Source organism: Sciurus carolinensis, chromosome 12 (genome assembly GCF_902686445.1).
Source record: "Sciurus carolinensis chromosome 12, mSciCar1.2, whole genome shotgun sequence".
Classification (NCBI taxonomy): Eukaryota; Metazoa; Chordata; class Mammalia; order Rodentia; family Sciuridae; genus Sciurus; species Sciurus carolinensis.
This window is the reverse complement of record NC_062224.1, coordinates 14,107,995-14,128,824: the sequence shown is the minus strand read 5'-3', so window position 1 is coordinate 14,128,824 and position 20,830 is coordinate 14,107,995. Positions and strand designations below refer to the sequence as shown.

Here is a 20,830-nt window from a genome sequence, read left to right as displayed (position 1 = left end):
GTTTCTCTTATGAATTTGAAAATGGTCTCATCTAGTTCTCGAAGAGAAATGTGTTGAGATTTAGATGGGAATAGCATTGACTAGATTATTTTGAGGAAATTTGATATCTTTATAATGTTGCATTCTCTGATCCATGAACATAGTATATATTCCCTTTATTTATATTTTATTTAATATCTTCCCATAAATTATTGTGGTTTTCTTCGTGGGGATCTTTTACTTTTTGTAAGATTTATTCTATCATAATTTACTTGTTTTTTTTTTTTTAAAGTTAATGCAGATGCTATCTCTTAAACTTCACAGTGTTCTACGTGTGGTTTGCTTGAATGTTTTTATATAAATGGTGAGACTTCAAGGAAATTTTGCCCTTGGGTATGCCATCTTCATTACCCGTTGTCATTGGGATGCTTTAGCATGAGTATGCAGGATTGGTAATTTTAGTTCTTGTCCCTCTCCCCCTACACAATAAAAATGACACATGCACTTTTAATTTCAACCAGGGTAATAGGACCCTTACTGACTATCTAGCAATTTATTGCATTGCACAGAATGTGCTGGAGCACTGACGGTGCTCTCCTTAGTCATTTGTCCTTATTTCCTCTTTCTCTTCCCTTCTTTTTTTCTTTTGGCTTCACTTTCTTTTTTTTTTTTATTTTCTTTTTCCTGTTAGTTGCTGTTTGTGGTGAGTATTAGTGGAGGATTATTATAACTATTTGAAAGCACTCCTTCATTTGACGAATCACAAGCACCGTCTGATTCCCCCGTCTCCCACCCTGCTAATGCCTGCGTCCTCTGGAGTTAGTGGACTTTCTTCCGCAAGGCCGGAGTCAACATCATGGGCCTCGTGGGCCATCTGGTCCCCCTGCAGGCACTGAGTGCACTGTGGCTGCCTTGGCCAGGGTCAGGGCTGTGTTCTGGTAAACTTCATTCATGAATACGAAAATTCGAATTTCACATGTCACCAGACAGTGATTTTCCCAGCCCATTTTAAGATTGTAGATGACACTCGTCGCCGCTGGGCCCTGCAAACTCAGGCTCATGGAGAGGCTTTCTCAGGCAGCTATGCTTTGCCAAGGCTGCTCTGCAGTGTCCTGGGTGACCCTCTAACCTAAGACTGACTCGAGAAACTTGGCAGTGGCTCATGTATTTTTACTGGCTTCTTTTCAACCCCTATGATCGTAATTTGGATCTTTTTAATGTTCAGATAGTGTTATATTTTAATAATTGACCATCTTTCCATGTCATTGGGAAAGTGAATCCAGTTGAAGTTGCTTTGAAATACTCGGAGTTTAGTAAATAAATGAAACCTATCAAACTTATAATACTGAAGGTTAGTTTCTTAAAGCTATACTTTTGAGATTCAGTAATTTTCCAAGTTATTAACATGTGTAGAATTTTTTTTTGCAATTTCTTTGTTAAAAGAACTTCTAGTCTGATATCTTGTTCATGAACTCTCTGTTTGCATAAAGAGTGGGAATCTGAGCTAGCAATGGACGCTACTGTTTTCACTCTTAAAAAGAAAAGCAAGGAGGGTCGCTCTGTCCATCCATCCTTCTTTCTTGCTGCTTATGCAGCTGTTGCTTCAAGGGTGCATTGGACCCATTTCTTCTTGCACAATTAGGAGGTGATTGACCTGGAGACCTGCCTTCTCACAGACAAAGTAGGAAGCACCTCTTTTATAAATGTAGGTTAGTAACGCTCTGGTACCCAGGGATGTCTGTCCTTCTTCGCTGCTCTGTAAGAGAGGTTTCATTCTCCTTTCCTGAATTGATTTCTGACCTGGATATTCGGAATGGAAGTGTTCTTTGTGATGGGTAGCATGCACAGGACAGTCAGGCAGAGTTGCTTTTATCTGGTTTATTTTTGTAGACTGTGGGTGTTCCTGCAACATTGCTCTTACTGGAAATGCATCGGGGAGTTTCAAAACTGATTTATTAAGGGTCCCTTGGAACCAAACCATTTTAAGTCAGAGCCTCCTTATAACTGCAGTGAGAAAACCAAGTCCATTGATGAGCGATTTGCTTGGGCCCTTTCTGCTGTCTGCTCCTCCGCACAAGAGGAGGCATTGCTGTGGTCCCGCTTTACCTGTGTAATGAACGCATCTCTAACCATACCTGCTGTTCTGCATGCATCGCCTCTTAAGCCACAGAGGATTCTCTGTGACATGCACAAAAGATGACTGAGGTGGGAAGAGAGTGCAGCAATCCTATTTTCTCCACCTCCACACAGTCTGACTTCTCATATGGTCAACAGGGTGAGCTCCTGTCTGGTTTCTCTGGGTAACTGTGCTTGTATCACTGCCTATAACTAAGATGGGATTGAACATGTTTCTTTTCCTTCTATTTATGAAGAAAATATTCTAAAAAAGCATAAGAAGTTTGATGAGGAGGAATTGTGGAAACAGATGTTTTTCCATATTAATGCTGTTTGAGGCTGGTTTTAAGTCTCAGTGGCTAATTGCGATGGAGTTATAGAAATACTGAATAAGCTGACAAAAATTGCAAAAAATTGATTACTGGGCAAGCATATTCTAGAATATATGTCTGAACAGGGTCCTATTTTATTACACCATTTTTGCCTTTTTTTTTTTTTTTTTTTAAGTCTGAGGTTGCCCAATATCCCCCTGGTTGGAAGAAGAAATAATGGTTACAAAATGAGTAGGAAATTTATTCCTCTCCACTCATCTGGCATGAATTGTTTGCTCCACATAAGTCGATGAATTACTGCTTCCAAGGCTGACATAATAGTTTTTGTTTTGTTAAACAGTTATAAATCTCATTTAATGTGGTCTTAGTGTTAACAGGAAGAAAACCATAAGTTAATATCTGTTACATTTCATTGCTTAAAAATAATTGTTAGTAGTAAAGCTTCATTTTTACAAACATAATTTGATCTCATGTAATTGATAGAAGGAAATTCAGGGAATTTGTCCAGGCTCTGTTTACAGCTGGCTTTTTCAAGAACTGCCACATGCAATAATCCAAATGAATTCTGTTTATGTAATAAAGCAGGCAGAATTTATAGTCAACATTCAAAATGAATTACTGACAGCACCAGAGTGGCATATTCTTTTACATATTCTAGCCCTTTTGCAAAATTTTTGTTGAATTATTGTGTGGTGTACTATGTTGTGTATTGTGATACATTACAAAATGTTCTAGCATTTTGCTATGTTTTGAGAATTGCAGAGGACAGAACCTTAGGGGCCATCAAAATTTCCTGTTATTTGATGAGCAGAAGGAGAAAATAAATCTATCATATGTATGATACATACATTTGTATATATATGGTATGTATGTGTGTATATATGTACATATATACATCTGTATGTACACAAACACACATATATATGGAGAGGGAGAGAGAGAGAGAAGAGGCTCTCAGATATACTGCTTCTCATTGTGACCACAGCTTGCAAACCAAATGCAGCTTTTGGGTTAGGCACTGTGGCTGCTTAGCTTTTTCTAAACTGGGTGGAAAGGCAGGCCATAACTTCTATTCTTTCTGAACTGTTTTCTTTTAATACCAACCTGATTTGTGGTTTTGAATTACAATTCCAGCACTTTGGAATGTTCCTTATCATCGGTCACTCTTAGTAGACCTTCCTGCTCATAAGGGCAAAAATCAAGCCATTTACTTGCCCAGGTATCTCTTTCAATAATAGCCATGGCAACCCTTGTTTGTCCTGTCCAGGAACTTTGCCTGGGTACCACCAAGGGGCAAGGGTCAAGGGTGCAGGTCACCACCAGCCCTGGTGCTGTGAGCTCCTGCTGAGCCACTCAGCCTGTGGAGTAGTGTTGTTCCCTGTGGGTGACTAGCTACTGCTCTTTGATTTCTGTGGCATTCCTATGAGGCAAGTGCCATGGCTGGAATACTATTAAAATTTTGAAAATAAATTCAAACTATGGAAGCTGAACTTATTATTGAAATATTTCAATTGCCTGACTAGACAAGGAAGAGGCTTATTAACAGACAAGTAACTTACCTGGTTGAAGATTGTGCAGGAACTTTGGAAAGAAGGAGGTGGGCTGGTTTCCAAGCAAGATGATCTCAGTTAGAATTAAGAAGGCACTTTCTAAGCAGGTGGAGCAGTGGAGGTGCGTTGCAGAGGTGGGTCACAATGTTACCTGACCCTCTTTGTTTTGAGCAGACCACATGTGATGGCCTTGGAATTGTCCACCGATGACAGAGGCCTGTTGAGGCCTTTACAGATCTCCTGGCTTCCCCCAGTTCCTTGTGGCCTGTAAAGTTCTAGTCCATGTACCTAGACTGGGTTAACTGTTGATGTTTCCTGCCCGCTGCCTGATTTTAAAAACAGTCTAAACCAATGATGTTTCTCCCTGTTGATAGGTAGGTCCATTCGGTCCCACTCCCTTCTCAGCCTTAGGAAGGGGCAGAGGTGAGGACTCCTAGGATAGAGAGGCCTGACCAGATGTTACTGAGCTTTTGGGGAGCTTACTTCAAGAAATAGCAATTTCTACAACTAAGAAAGTCAATGGCCCAACCTGGACCTGTGGCTTCTCCCCTCCCAGTATAGTCTCTGGCTTGTCTTGAAGTGGTGTAGATTTCTCTGACATCGGTTCTGTGATGTTGCCTGCCCTCACTACCCTCATGAAACTCGTGCCACTAATTGTTGGTGGTTAGGTCTGGAGGTGCAGCTCAGGCCTGGCCACTATGGGCCATTTGGGCCTACTGACCTGTCCTTGCCTGGACCTGTGCCTGTGACTTAACGGGGGGGGGTCTCCCTTCAGTGGTTCTCCTCCTCTGTCGCATGAGTTCAGGTGTCCTTCATCTCTCACTTGAACGTTTGGAAGATTTCCTGGACCAAGCGGCCTTCCTCCAGCATCTCCTGCCTGTAGAGCCACCAGCAAGGACCCCATGTTGCTCTGCATATCATGTCGGCCAACTGTGCCCTTTTCTCATTGTTGATCTGACAAACCCCTCTTGCCTTTAAGGCCCAGCTCTTGAGGCGGCTCCAGTAAGAAGCCATCTCTGCTCTTGGGCCTCAGGGCTTCCACAACAGCTAGGTTTTCTTCCTTCCCTCAGTTCCTTGCTGACATGCCATCTTCCTCATTGAACTCCTGGAACACAGGAATCATGGCCTGGTGGTATTTATTTCCTCTCCAAATATCTGGACTTTTGCATGACATAAGGGGAGACTGCACATGTATGTTTTCAAGGGATACACTAACGAATGAGTAATGCACTTATCCTTCTAATTTTGTAACGTTAAATTCCAAAGAATATAAGTAACCTTCTTGGAGTTTGGCAGAATTAGGTCTAGAAAGTCTTTGAACCCTTAATCCAGAGCTCTGTTACACTGAACATTCTTAAAAACATATTTTTTTCATCTACATAGTGTTTATTGGGTGTCTCTGCACCAGAGACGGTGGTGGGCCAGAGGAAGAAGTTTGAACATGAGTGACATGTCCCCCCTCACGGAGCACACTATCTGCAGGAGGGCACAGGTGAAGAGTGGGGCAGATCCTTAGTATGTCATGTGTGCCTCGAGGGAGCTGTTGTGCCTGGCCTGGTGGGTGAGGACTGGGGTGGTCCTTTCAAGTATTGATAAGGAGGCAGAGTAAGAAGCATACCAGGCCAATCGGAAGCTGTAGGCGAACTGGGACCCTTGCAAAGGGACTCAGTGGAAGCCCAGAGAAATGGGGGCAGGAACCCGTGACCTCCCTCACAGAAAGAGTCTTTAGGGCATTTGTCTCTGTGCATACAGGCCTTCATGATCTCTTCGCCAAGTGGGGATGAGAATAATCAGTTCATTGGGCTTTGGAAAACCAAGGGAGATACTGAGCCTACCTGCCCAGCACAGTTTGGCACATGGAATAACTTAGTATGTGTTTTTGGAATCAGAATTTTAGTGTCTCTGTTTGGGGGGAAAGATAATATATTGCTTTCCCTTTGAAAGTTCCATGGGAACATTGATTGGCACCATGTTAAGTGCCGGGTACGGTAGAGTGTGATGTGTCAGGGCACCTGTGGGCTGGTGGGTCACATCACAGCTGTATTTCAGGGTAGTAACATTTTTCTGTATAGTAGTTCTTAATCTTTTTGGGGTCATGGAGTTCTCTGAGCATCTGAGGAACCCAAGGAAGCTTCTTGGAAGAGGTTTTGCACACACATATACATAGACAGCTTTGTGTTCCATTGTGGATGGTGAGTTAAGATGTACTTTAGAGGCTATAATATGTGGTTATCAGACTTTAGCAATGGGTCTGTCTGGAAATGGTCTCAGCTGTTGGGCTTTTGGCTAAGTGAAATTCCTAGCAGTTCAAATATGGTAAGCCCAAGGGGACAGAGAATGTGAGCATGTTAGACTGGAGCCACTTGTGAAGGGTGACTCCATCTCCATGTCTCTTTGAAGGGTGCCAAGGACATGAGGGGTGGCATCACAGTCAGGGTTTGCGGCAAGACTCCAGGCAGAACACGTTGGTGCTGTTTGCCAGGGCGCATCTGGCAAAGGCTAGGTGCCGGAGTGTCTGCGGGAGAACAACTCTCTCCAGGTGGCCCAGAGGTCTTAAGATTTTCTGAAGCAAAAATCTACCGTTTCTTGGCTAAGGACAAACGATAGTTCATTCTGAGTGAAGTGTGCAGCCAACAGCAGTGACTCACTCAAGACCCCACTGCCAGCCTCACCCAGGATGGATTCAGCCTTGGGCACAAGTGAAAACCTTCGGAATTGAACTGTCAGTCATCCCTGAAGCTCAGGGTGGGGAGATGTGGGGTGTGTTGGGGATGTTGGTGGAGGTGGGGGTGCAAATGTGCCGCAGATATCCTCCAATGCTGGAGTGTAAAGTGACCTTTGAACCCGGCAATTTTCCAGGGTGTGTGGAATGCACTGTGGTCATCATGCAAGCAAACATGCTGGAGTTATAATGGGTTGAATTCAGTTTTCTCTTCCAGTTTGAAGCATTTATATGACTGCTGATTATTTGGTTTTAGCTTTGAAATGTAAAAATGTGACTTCTCAATTAACATCAATTAAAACATTGATTGGCTTTAAAAAAGGATTTGTTTCCCGGTATCCACTCATGGAGGTAGATGTGACCATTTCACCAAAGCCCCTGCTCTTGCCTGCCCCCCCAATCCACCTTCTCCTCCTCTTCCTTTCCCTCTCTTCTTTAGCTCTGAGTCCCTATTTGGGTGAGTGATCTCCCTTAACGTTCCTAAGTCTCTGCCAGGTGAATACTGTTGTCAGTCTAATTTTACAGGTAAGGACAGACCTAGAGAGGCTAGATGGCTTTTCTAATGTCACCCAGTCACTGTGGGATGGAGCCGGGATTCCAGCTCAGGCAGCACCATCTGGGACTTGTCATTTCCCATCTTAGGTGACTTCTCAGTGGGTACAAGTTTGTCACAGACTTCTTATTGTGCACTCCTGAAGCTACAGCCTGCAAGAGTTGTCTGATGATTAAGTCATTATTATTTCCCCCCCTTTCTGTGAATGTTTTTGTTGTTCTTTTCTTTTTGCCCATGGAACATTCAAAATTGTAATAATAAGATGCTACATTAATAAGCCAGAGTTCTAGAGAGAAACAGAACCAGTTGGATGTAAGTGAGTGTGTGTGTGTGTGTGTGTGTGTGTGTGTGTATGTGTGTGCGCGCACACACTTGGCAGGTTGTACATCTAATGGGGGAGGCAAGGAGGCTGGAGACCCAAGAAGAGTGACAGTTCAAGTCCCAGGGTCGTCTGCTGGGAAACCAGAAAGAGCTGATGCTGCGGAGGAAGCCCCAAGGTTATCCGCTAGGGAATTCTTTCTTGTTCTGGGAAGCTGGTCTTTTCTTTGATTCAGGCCTTGAATGATCGATAGCATGAAGCCCTCTCCCATTATGGAGGGCAGTCTGCTCTACCCAAACTGTACAGACTTCCATGTTAATCTCATCCCAAAACACCCGCACAGAAACACCCGGAATAATGTTTGACCACATATCTGTGCACAGTGGCACACCTGAGTGGACATATGAAGTTAACTGTCACCAGCACTAATATGCAAAAACCATTGTTAGGCTGACTCATTTCATCAGATATATGTGAAGTGCATGAAAATGTAAAATTTTTGCAAGCAGGACTTTTTTTTTTTTTCTTTTTTAAATATATCCTTACGGGGAACATTGGGAAAAATTTGAATGGAAGCTCTTTTGCTCCAGTAAAGAAAGAAACTTTACAGAAAGAAGTCAACTTTGAAAAAGAGAGACTTAGGAGAATAAAATCTTTAACAAGAAAGTGTCTCTTTCCATTGAACTTGGAGCCCTGGACTGGTGTGCTATGTCAATTCAGTTTTGACAGTTTCTCTGCAGAGGGAGCTAATAAAAGACTTGTAGGAAATTTTTTCCTAGGTGGTAGGGAAGGTGTCTAACTCTTTGGAAGGAGATTCTTTAAAAGCAGAAAAATGTTTAAAGCAGTCACAGAAATGCCTATAAAAGTGAGATATCGGTAGCTAGAGGAGAATTGGAGAAACTGTGCAGGAATAAGAGAAATTCGATAAAAATTTCTGACCAGAGAACAATGATGAGGCTTTGAACTTCTAATAGTTGTAGCGGTTATTTATCTTCGGGACTCTTAAAGTTGTGCCCAGAGTAACGTGGATTATACTTTGAGAATGTCATAAATAATCTCCATCTTTATGAGTTTTCTCTTCCAAGTCTTGGTTTTTGTTAGTGCTAAGAAGTTCTTGGGAACATCAGAGAAGGATGGATTTGGTCCCGTGGGGTTAAGGTACTCTTGGTACCTTTAATATCTGTGACCTCTGAGTGCTTGCCTCGTCTACAGTGAACAGAACCAGTGTTCCTAATGGACTGATGGTGTTCATCCCGCAGAAGGAAAACCCCAGACAAATGTATCTGTCTCTATCTTACAAGACATTAAGTGTGCCAAATTAGTTAAATGGATCGATCCCTGGTCTTCTAGGTTATACGGGCTGAAACCAAAATCGTAAACAATAATTTACCTCATATGTAAGTAATTAAAAACTGGCAAATGCAAAGCAAAAAGGAACAAAAAAAGTCAGTATATTTTTAAAGACTTGTGATAGGATATTGAATTAAATTACATGTTAATGACATAATGTTTATAGAGACCAGCTCCTCATCTTGAATTAAGCAAGTACTATTTCATCAAAAGTAGTCAAACAGATACAGTTGATAAACTGTTCAAGTTAGCTTTTCATTTGCTGTCAGCAAAATATCTGACAAGAACAACTCGGAGGAGAAAAAGTTGATCTGGGCTCATGGTTTCAGGGTTCTCAGTTCATGGAAAGCTCAGCTCATGGTGGGGTCAGGAAGCAGAGCGGGGGCGGGGGCTGCAGGGAAGATCACCCACCTTTTCAAGGCATGCCCCAGTGACCCACCCACTGCCTCAGCCACACCTCACCTGCCTGCCTACAGTTTTCACTGTCAGTTCATTCAAAGTAGGATGGACCAATCAGGTTTCAGCTCACATAAGCTAATCATTTCACCTCCGAATATTCCTGCATGAACACAGGAGCTTCTGGGGACACCTCCTATCTACATCATAACAAAAACCATTCAGTCTTTTAGTCCTTATTGTGTCAAAATTCAGTAGATACCTACCATATGCCTGTTGATCCAGGAATTGGGTATGTAGTTGTGAACATAATGGGAGTGAATTGTCCGTAGCCTCCTGGAATTGACCTGTGGAGATGGTGGACAGTGAACACTAACGTGGAATTTATACATCTGAGAAGGGGAAGAATTTGGGACTGTGGGAGATGCTAGCGCGTGTCCTTGGTCGGGGAGGACCAGGGAGGAAGTACTGATTGAGCTGATGAGGGATGGCTGAGGGTCTGGAGGAGCTCCGGGAGACCCACTGGAAGAGAAGATCTTCAAGAAATTCAGGGTGGAGACCAAAGAGGAAAAGTGGAGAGCGACCACATCACCAAGTCACCAAGGACATTGAGCCAGTCTTTGGGGTTTGAAATTCATTCTGAGATTCAGTAGCTGAGTGATATGATCTCATTTCTGTTTTTAAAAGGCTCATGACTCATGCTCAACACTATGGACCAAGTCAGAGCTATGTTATATCAAGCAAATAATAAATATCGAACTTCACTGATACTAAATAACATAAGAGCCAAAGTCAAAAAACATTTTCATATGCTTGAGATGGTTGAAAATTTAAGAACCCCCATCAGATGAAATGCTAGCAAGGGTGGGGAGAAATGAGAATTTTTGTGTACTGATGATAAGAGTTTAAATTGTAAGAGCAGTTTGTCAGTACCCGGTAAATGTTTTGCAGTTCTGCTCCTAGGAGCGAGTCCTGGAGAAGCACGGTTATAATATTAAAGGCCGAGTTTCAGCCTTTTTGTTATTCATCTTGTCAGCTGCTTCTGTCACAGTCTGTTTATGTTACTCATCTTGTCAGCTGCTTCTGACGCAGTCTATTGTTCCCTCCTTGAGGTTCTCTCGTCACTTGGTAGTTTACTTACCTGGGCTCATGTTGGTGCTGCAGAGTGAGTTTGGTCAGGTGTGTTGTTGCACTCTAAGGTTAAGGGTACATTTTATAACCTCATACGTTATAGGTTTAGGAAGAACTTTCATTGGAGGAAAGGGGGAAATATGCATAGACCAAGAATTAACAAAAAGAAGGCCCCTTTAAGATGGGGTCCTGTGGGTCCCCATATTCTTCTCTCAGAGACATTGCTGGATATGAATGTGCCCTTTGGTGAGGGATCCTCCTATTTAGTGGATTTCCCCTCTTGTAAGAAAAGCCAGGGAAATAGTTATTGTGGCACTTACCCCCACCCAGGTGGAGGAAGCACCACTGCACGGGAAACATGAGTGAACGTGGTTCTGTCCCTCCCACTGGGGCATGCCCAGTGTGCTCCCCGTCCCAGAGAGCTCCTGTCATTGCTTGGGGACATTTCTCCTCTTGTCTCGCAAGTTAGAGCTGCACTTAGCTAATGTGGCCATTCATCCAGGTGACAGAATGCCAGTGCAGGTATTGTCTGTGATCTACCTGCAACTGATGAGGTTGTGCTCACCCGAACTTCCTTTCCCGCTTCCTGGCTGGAATAGGGGTTGGGCAGCTGTGTCCACACCCTTGCTTATATCAGGACAGTAAGACCCCAGGGACCCAGACTCCACCACTGCATTTGAAGTAGAGCTACCCATCACACTGGATCGTCTGCTTTGGGACTGTGTGCAGAGAGTGAAACTTGCACTGTGTTTGCACCTTGGAGTGTTTGGGTCTCTTTGTTAGAGCAGCTGAGCAGCTGTGACACCATGTCTTATGGAGAGTTTGCCCCGAGAGGTAAGTGACAGCTCCATTCTTCCATCTCTTGACCCAGTAGCCTTGCTGACATCCTCACCTCCTACTTTTTACGTGTCATGTCAGCAAATCCCATTGGCTTTACTTTTCATGGCTTTTAGAATTAGCTACTTAAAATTTAAAATTGAAAAGTAATAATTGGATTTATTTTTGGGGTACATCGTGGTGTTTTCACCAATGCATTCCTTGTAGAAAGATAAGATCAAGCTAATTAACATATCTCTACCTTCCTCTGCCTCACCTGCTTACTTTTTTGGTGCAATGATAAAAATCTATTCTCTTAGCAATTTTGAAATATACGGTACATTATTATTAATGGCTCCCCATACTAATTGTGGTCACCGAACAGTGCAGTAGATGATGAAACCTTATTCCTCTGTTTTAAATGACACTTTGTACCCTTCTGATCAACATCAGTCCCAGGCGCAGGTACACATCATCCTGCTCTGTTTCTCCGAGATCGACTTTAAATACAGAATCCAGGCACTCTGGTCTTCTGGTAGCGTGTTTACTGAGCTCTTAGCTGAGCAGTGATGTGGTCATGGTCAGGTAATAATGTGGTCGGAGCAGTGCATCCCCAGCCTTATGTCATTCTGCTTCTTCCCTCCGGTGGCCCTGCCTGTCTCTTGCATAACTGTGACTTCCTGGTGGATAACTATGAGGACATTGAGATGAAAGGTGCTGATGGGAAAATGAGACCTCAGTTTGTGTCCCCTGGTGGGGGGACGGGCCCAAGCCGAGGCTCCCAGAGAGGGCACTTCAGCCAGTGCAGAGTAGCTGGCAGAAAAAAAAGACCACACAGCCCCCTGCTTCCCTTCAAGAATACATTGATGCCAATAGGAGCGTACTGAGGTACTTGCTTGTTAAAATAGGCAGTCATTAGAATGGATTCACTTTTACTAAGATGCGTCATTTGCACAAATCAAAGGAATAACCGAACTGATGAGAAGTGAAGTCCTGGAGCTTTTGCTTATGCCCCACTGGAGTGTAGGTGTGTGGGGATCTGATTTGAGCTTCTGAGTTCTGTGACCATCTTGGGGATGCTGCTTCTCTGTTTCTCTGTGCTCTTGTGCACAACATAGAATGGTTTTATTTGGGTGTGGAAAATGTCTAGACTTTGGGAGCTGCAGAATGATCTGTAGTATGAATTTTAATAATAAGTAAATAAGTAACAGCGTCTATAAAGTTTCATATTGATGTGAGCACTGTATTATCTATTCCCCATTGATCCTGTTTTCATAAAAAATACCAGTCAGTAACTGGAATAATGATCTTTGTATGAAGTGTTTCCTACTGTGTTAAGAGCGCTAATTGTCAAGTTCAACCAGAGAGACTGCATTTTCCATCAAATAGCAAGTGATACATTTTTATAAGAACAAGAAGAAGCAGATTGAAGCAAAAAATGAATTGGATTTCCTTGACAGTTTACATAGGAATTATTTTCATAAGATCTACTCAATTTTGGTACTGGTTTGCATCTGTTTGAAGAGGTGATCATGGTGACAAAATTAGCATTAGCATACGCGTCTGGGAGGGGCAAAGAGGCGATTAGAATGCTCTGCATGGAGTATTTATTTACTCTAATTATAGTTTTTCAAAAAGGTGAAATAATGCTATATAATTTTATGTTCCAGAACGTAATTTTATACCATGACCTGTGCGTAGGTTTACTAAAAGTTAACTTTGGATTGCAAGAAATTATTAGCCTGTAATGAAAACATCCATTTAAAACATCTTGTATGTGCTTTACTAAGAGAGAACTTGGTGTACCCAATAAACATTTGAGTGCATTGAAGAGGGAAAGGTTGATCGCATTACCTGGGATTCTTCACTTTTTATAAGTCCTATGACCTGCTGCCTGAGAAAAGAGTTAGGAAGTTTATGTCCACGTTCTTGTTTGATCCTTCAGCCCCATGAAGTAGTTGTCATTAAAAGTTGTATTTGATCCCATGATAAGCTAAGTTCAACAAAAAGCACGTCTCTCCTGTTCTCATTCCCAGCGTGCAGGTAAGCTCCAAGCAATGTGCAGGCAGCAACGACCTTGCGTTTTAAGGGTCTGTGTAAATATGGATCAAGGTTTTAATGATCATGGTATAACTATTCAAATTATGCAGTTATTCTGAGAGTTTTGTGCCTCAGATTTTTCTCCTTTCTCTCCAGGGTAATCACTCGGGTGGTTATCTCTTGCTCCCAACAATTCTTGGATGTCTATGTTAAACTCTGTTTTTTAGAACTAAATCCTAGTATTCCTTTTTGTAATCATATAGCTATATTTATATAACTGAATGAGTCTTAAGAGGTTGAATTAAAACTTTTCCTCCAACAATCTGCATATGTTAGGGAATCGTGTGTGACATTTTTATGACATGTCATTATGACATCATTTACAATGACATTCTTCGTTTATCTTTTCCTGAATTACATTTATTATTAAAGATAGGAATCCTTGTAGTATGTTTGATCACCAACATACATCATTTCCATTGCACATAGTAGGAACTTATCAAACTTTTGAATTATTGTATGGCCTATCCTTCCGTTTGTAGGAACAATTTAATTTTAGCACAATATGAAAAATTAATACAAATTCTTCTTTAAAAGTCCCCATAGGGAGGATCTCTGTGCCTTCTTCATAGTAGGAGTAAGTGCCTCCATTTATAATTCAGGATCTACCGTTGCCTCCTCTTTCTGTAGCTAGGTCAGTGTTAAAAAGTTTTTCCCTGACAAGCCAAAGGCTGCTGCCGACATCTCGTCGTAGGGTCCAGTTCTCTTGCAGACCAGGAGTCTCCGGGGACTGTGCACTTTGATTTATCTCCTTCTCCTCATGATAGTTAAGGAATGAAAAATGCATAGACCAACAACCCACAGAGTCAAAGTGGGGCCAGCCTAGAAACGAAATTTCAGTGTTTCTGGCAGCTTAAAAACTGGTGAGGACTTGGTGACTTAAATAATCCTGGGGACTGCCGCTGCCCAGTCAGGTTTGGGGCTGCAGCTTAGGGGGCACCTTGGGATCTCTTGAAGCTTGCAACTTTGAATGGCAGGTGGGAGGGAGCCCCAGTCCCAGGTGGGCTGAAAATCACCTGGTCTCGTAGGATGCCTGTAGTCAGCAGGTTGAGAACCTCTCCCAGAGAGAAGAGCAATAAAGAAAAAATCTGTGCGTCTAAACTCCAGTAGATGGTGGACTGCAGCCCCTCTGTGTTGCTTAGAGTGTGTCGCAGTGAAAGTGACCTTGCTCTTCATCCTCACTCTTTTCCCGTCTTCTGAACAAGTGCGAACGCAGCTTGTGGTAGGCTTCTCTGCTCCACTGGGGGCATGACGTTGAGGAGCCTGGACTGATGTGGGTCCCCGTGATTCCCCGCGGGGCTCATGTTCATAGTCTGCTTGAATGGGCCTCTGTGCCCATAGGCCAGTCTCTGCAGAAGAGGACATCCCTGAGAGGTGACATATCACTGGTCTCTCTCTTGACATTTGCTTGAGGGGATTAGAAATCCACCATTAGTGGTGTTTTTCTTCCAAATTCTGACAAATGATACTAATCTCAAGGCTGTATGAATAGCTATCCAATCCGGATTAAGCGGCCACGAATTTGGAGCCATCTCCAAACGTCCTCACAAAAAGTGTAGGTGTGTTGTTTTCTTTTTCTGAACCTCAAGGTCACAGTTGTTTCCTTATGTGATGTGAGTTCCTGCTCAAAGTGGAGCTCTAGTGAAATAAGCTTGTATCTTAAAAGATAAAAGAGTTTTATTTATGTAACTGAATAGAACTTTGTTTTCATTTTAGCGCAATATTTATTTTGGTAGGTTTGTTGTACGTTTGAAAACTGAGAGCGCTGAGAACTAAATTTGACTGATGCAGGTCTTCTTTCAACATTAGCAAAACTTCTGAGAATTGTTTCATCTCTATTTTTTAACCTAAAATGGTCCGTGTACTTTTATAGCTTTATAGATACGTTTTCCGTGGAGGGCAATTTATCTAGATATTCTGCAGCACATAAAAGATCACTTCAGAATCTTATGCTGAAGCATATTAAAGGGAAGTTATGGGACCTCTGGAACTTAGGGCTTGAAAGATGTAAATTTCAGACCATCTCCAGTGCTATCTTGCTGGGACTCTTGCAATTTAAATTTTAACATTGCACTTGTCTTTGTATGCTGCTTGCATATTAAAAATTTTTAACTTAAATGTTAACTTGGATTGTGTGCACATGGGAACAACTTTTGAGAGGCAAGTAGATCGTCTCATGCTGGATGTAGATGTAAATTCTGTCCACGCAGGCCCGCTTGTTGCTTGACCTATACTTTTGTAATGAGAATGCATATTTACCAGGTGTGATTACACATTTTGTCCCAGTCTTGAAACTTTAGGTGTAGACATTTTCATAGTATCTCCATCATACCTACATTTTGTTGATTTAACTGTTTGCAAAAACTTTGGAGAGTCAACGATTCTAGAGGAAAGACTCACGGAAGATTAGAGTCTAAATACTTGGAGGTTCGAGGGTGGCTCTGGCCCTCGTTTTTTCTGTGAACTTGAGTATGAGTTAGTTAAGAAGAGCCACCTCATAGATTTGTTACCAGGGTCAAAACAGATCACGTAAATGAAAGGTCTTTGTAAAGCATAAAGTAGTTGAAAATTTTAATTAATTTATCTTGTACATATTTGCTTTTGATATTTGTAAACTTAGCCATGCAAGAGGGCTGACTTTAAAATGGGAATAACATTGAAATACGGTTACTACTGATGGAAGAGAGTACACAGGGATGATTTTTGCCCCCAATATTATTTCTACATAAGTATATATGTCTAAAATAAGGAAAGTGGTATTTTATTTGAGAAGAAACCCTTGAGATAAAAGAGGATGAATGGATGAGTCGCTCTTACGAGTGGGGCGGGGGCCAGGATGTTGTCGTATGATGTAAAGCTCTGTTTTCCAGCCTGTTTGCTGGAGTACCCTCCGTGTTCGTTCGTCTCTCAGACTCTGACCATCCTGGGTAATGGGGAGATGCTGACAGAGAAGCATGTTAGTGGTTGAAATAGCAGGTGCTGCCATTGGGTCGCATTCTAATGACTTTTCTGCCAAAGCTGTGGAAGGTTTCCATTGGGAATTGTGGAGTGAGTATTAAGTCCATGATGGAAACGTGCGATCATCCAATACATCCTTACAATAAAACAAGATGGAATGTTTACTGATTGTTTAGTGTATGCCAGGTATGGTTTTATTTTCGTTGTGTATGTTTCTTCTTAATCCTCATAGCACCCCGTAAGAACCACTTATGGATAAGAAAAATTGAGTTAAATTACCCAAAGTCGTACATGCAGTGTTGGCAGAACCTGCCTTGGAGCCCAGCTCTGCGTCCCCACCGTTAGGGCCAACTTCCCTTTTGTAAGAACTCCCTTTCTGTAGGTTTGAGCTCAAAGGGGCTGCATCAAGCCTTTGAAGGGCTTAAGCTATGCACAAACCACTTGTTTTCATCAGTTTTGTGTTGCTGTGAACGAAACGCATGACAACAGCAACACAGAGGAGGAGAAGTTCATTTTGGCTCACAGTTCCAGAGGTTCAGTCGATGGTCAGCCAGCTCCACAGCTCTAGGCTTGAGGTGAGGCAGAACATCATGGCGGAAGGGCATGGTGGAGGAAAGCAGCTAATGACATGGCAATCAGGAACCAGAGAGCTCCACTCATCTGGGATAGACTACAAACCCCACAGATATCCCCCAGCTACACCCTGCCTGCCTACAGTTACCACCCAGTTAGTTCATATCAGTAGATTACTCCACCAGTTAGGTTGCACCTCTCATAATCTGTATTCCACCTCTGAATATTCTTGCACTGTCTCACACACAAGCTTTTTGGGGGGTACCTCACACCTAAACCACATTACCACTTGTGTCTTGGACCATGAACAGAAGCTCGGTTGAAGACTGGGTGGATCCTAGGTGGCTCACCTGCAGCTCCCTGTCCTCCTCCCAGGAAGTTCAGAATCACAGTGTGAGTTAGTGGAATTGGGGAGACTCTGTAGCCCTCCCTTCTACTGACGCTGCATATCCCTCGGTGCCCTGCGAAGGGTCTCCCCAAGCCTCTGGGGACCTGCCCTGTGGGAGAGTCATCAGAGGCACATTGTTGCTTGGTCTTGGAGTCTAAGCACTTGCAGAATGTCAGTCTCCAGGTTCTGATAGTTCTTTTTAAAAAGGTCTCAAATGCATTCCTTCCTTGTTCCCTGGCTGTCTGTCACCTGTTTTGAATCCTTTAACTTTTGTGCTTAGATGACAGCAGCAGCCTCAGTTTCCTTGCTTTTAGAGTCCCCTGTTTCCATGCAGGCCTTTAGGGTATTTCTAGGGAGGTCCTGCGGATCAGATGTCAGTGTCACTTCTCAGCTGTCCACTCCACCTGTCTTCCCAGCGCCACGTACTTGGACTGTGCTGTAATTGGTCTGGTAACCGTATTTTCATTCTCCATTTCTGCTTCATTCTATATTGTCAGCAGATGCTGTTTCCTCTCAGGCCAAAAAGCCCTTTTAATCCTACTGCATCGACCTTTTACGTAATTCAAGACCTGGCTTTATTTTCCCACTAAAATTTTTTTCACTAATTCGTCCAACCCTTGGTGGCCTCTTTCTGCTCAGAACCTTGTTGTCAGTTAAGATTTCTGCATAGCTTGTAAGACTTCAGCACCTCAGGTTCTTTTATCTTCTGAATGCCCAGTTGTGTGCAGGGTAGGTGTAAAGTCACGACCTGTTGATAGGTCTGTAGTCCTATTGTAGCACTTTTTGTTTAAGCACAGTGCTTAAAATTAAGAAAACAATAATCAAAATAACAGATACCAAAATAACACCAACATACAGAAAACTACAGTGATTTTATGTTTATTTGATGTTTTACTGATGTGTTCAAGTGTTTTTTTTTTTTTTTTTTTTTTTTTTTTAATTTTCTCCCTTGTCTTGCCAGCAATCAAGGAGAAGTACGCAGACTGGACTGAATTCCTCATACATGATTTGACTGGTTCGCGGACGGCACCTGCCAACCTGCTGGAAGGTGTATGTATTGTTATTATACGTCTCTTATATCTCTGAAGCATCCAGTCCTGTGAGCTCAGACCAAATGGCACCTTTGCATATATCCTTCTGCAGATACATGCGCAGACTCAGATCTCTTTATTTAAATAGCCCCACTTCTTGTTTTGTGTTGAATTACTTAGGTGATGAATTTGAATGGTGTTGACTAATCTTCCCTGTGATACGGTCAGGGAGTTGAGAATTTGCTCTATGTGAATGTATTTTTGTATCACGATGGATGCCCCCCACTATCCTTGAAGTTTGAGCCTTTTTCCTGTATTAGTTAATGTCAATAAAGTCCCAAGAGTAACTTTGAACAGATGACACCTAAGCATGTGTGTGCTCTCGTGTAGTCTCTTGGCACACACTGATCAGTAGTTCCATCCAGTATTCCACTTCAGACATGTAACCCCAAGACTGGAACGTGCATTATAACTAAGAATGCAGTTAGCTTCCCTCGTCGGGAGAAAGGAAGAATGGCTGACCGTATTTAAATATAGTTAAGGCAATTTTAAGGTGCTGAAGAAAAAGTTTAATCTGAAATCTTTATGGTTCATTTGAAAATAATTTTTATGATGAAACATTAATATTTATCATGTATAAGAAAACAGAAAGACAAAGGTTCTGTGTCATAAGTGATTATTGAATTACCAAATCTGTCTTAAGAGTACAGGGGGAAAACCTAATGACTGGGAATAAAATATGGATTTTGACAGTGCTATTATTATTTCAACCCTAATTTTCCCCCTTCTCAAAAATGGTAGCACCGCGGTCCAATATTCAGTTAGCAGGTTTTGTTTTGTGACCGTTTTGCCTAATGTATTTGTTTATCTTAATGGCTACTTTAATTGTTTGGTGAACAAATCAGAATGATGATTGTTCGCCCTTTCAAAGGGGCAAATTGTCCTACTATGTGAATTTTTAAAACTGTATCTGCCTCTGAGGCTGACTGAACAAACACCCTTTTCATATGTTAATGTATGCTAAGAAGATTCCTCAGAAGGGGCAATAATTATATATTTTCCAAACCAATTATCAGGTTAAGGGGTTACATGTAGAAGTACCTCTACGTAATGGTTGCACTTAGCTGACCATCTCTGTGAGTCAGAGATGGCCCTTCTACATGTGGCATTCCGCTCACCTAAGCCAAGTGTGAGAGGTCTTGCCTGCTGAGAGTAGTGGTCATTGTAAGATGAATGCCTTTTGAGTCTGTTGAGGAGACATGGGGGAAATTGATAGCCCCATATGAGGTACATCTGTCTATTTGAAAAGGAGACATTTTGCTACCGTGAATTTTCCAGCTCCAGGCAAATTTGGGTGTACCTCTTCTTAAAAGCATACTGATTTTTCCATGAATGCAATTTTATCTGGGAAGGGTGATTTGTTTGGTGAAAACCTAAGACAAACTGTTGTTTTCTATTTGTTTGTGAATTTTGTTGCTGGGTACAGCACTGGGTACGTGGATGTGTGTGAGGGAGGAAAGGGAAGGGGAGGGGAGGGCTGTGCAGAAGATGGGGGTGGAGGGGAGCACCAGATTGTTTGCCAATAGCTTGGATGATGGTGTGAAAAAATATTATCTTCTGCTGTCATCTGTTTCCATGAGAACTTTAAAATAAAGTTTAAAATAAGGAGTTTTGCTTCTGTTTAAACAGCCTCTGCGAGGGAAAGGCCCTATAGACCTCATTACAGTTGATTCCTTAATAGAACTTCAGGATTCTCAGAACCCTTTTCAGTACTGGATAGTTAGTGTGATTGAAAATGTTGGAGGAAGATTACGCCTTCGCTATGTGGGATTGGAGGACACTGAATCCTATGACCAGTGGTTGTTTTACTTGGATTACAGACTTCGACCAGTTGGTTGGTGTCAAGAGAATAAATACAGAATGGACCCACCTTCAGGTAAGGGCCAGAGCTTTTGCTGCTGTGAAGTATTTTAGGAAAAGTTATGCTGTTTTCCTGGATGCATCTCTGGAGAGTTTAGTAGTTCCACGGTATCTTTTACCCCTGAGTATGTGAACTCTAAATATGTTAACTTCAAAATGTTTTTTATAGAGAATAAATCCAAGACTGGGGCTTGTGGCTGAGTGGCAAAGCACTTGCCTAGCATGTGGGAAGTACTGGATTCTGTCCGTAGCAACATAAAAATAAACAAAATAAAGGCATTCTGTTCATCTACAACTACAAACAAAATTTATTTAAAAAGTAAAATAAATCCAATATCTCAATTATAGTAGCATTCACAAAGAAGAAAGTATTGTGAGAATCCCTAGGGAAGTTGATCCTAGTTCTTTTGGAATCACTGGTTGAGAAATGAAAGACACAGTAGTTGGGATTTGAGCAGGTGTTCTCCTTTCTTCTTTAGGGATTTTGATGGTCTTGCTAGTAGTTTCCACTGCTCCATCTGTCCATTTATCATCCATCTAAATTCATCCATTCATCCTTCCTATCCATTCATATCACCCCATCTGTCTGTTCATCCA

At 42.2% G+C, this 20,830-nt stretch overlaps 1 protein-coding gene across 4 annotated transcripts in view; it reads left to right on the top strand.

Annotated features, from left to right (window-relative positions):
• Nucleotides 1-20,830, top strand: part of Sfmbt2 (Scm like with four mbt domains 2) — a 214,084-nt gene that overhangs the window by 84,671 nt on the left and 108,583 nt on the right. For 3 of the 4 annotated variants that reach the window (XM_047520981.1, XM_047520979.1, XM_047520980.1), the window contains 2 exons: nucleotides 18,244-18,332; nucleotides 20,003-20,249. In XM_047520981.1, coding sequence (XP_047376937.1) covers nucleotides 18,244-18,332; nucleotides 20,003-20,249 — 336 coding nt within the window. Of the gene's footprint in view, nucleotides 1-18,243; nucleotides 18,333-20,002; nucleotides 20,250-20,830 lie in introns of those variants that run through there. The other variant, XM_047520982.1, reaches the window with a different exon arrangement.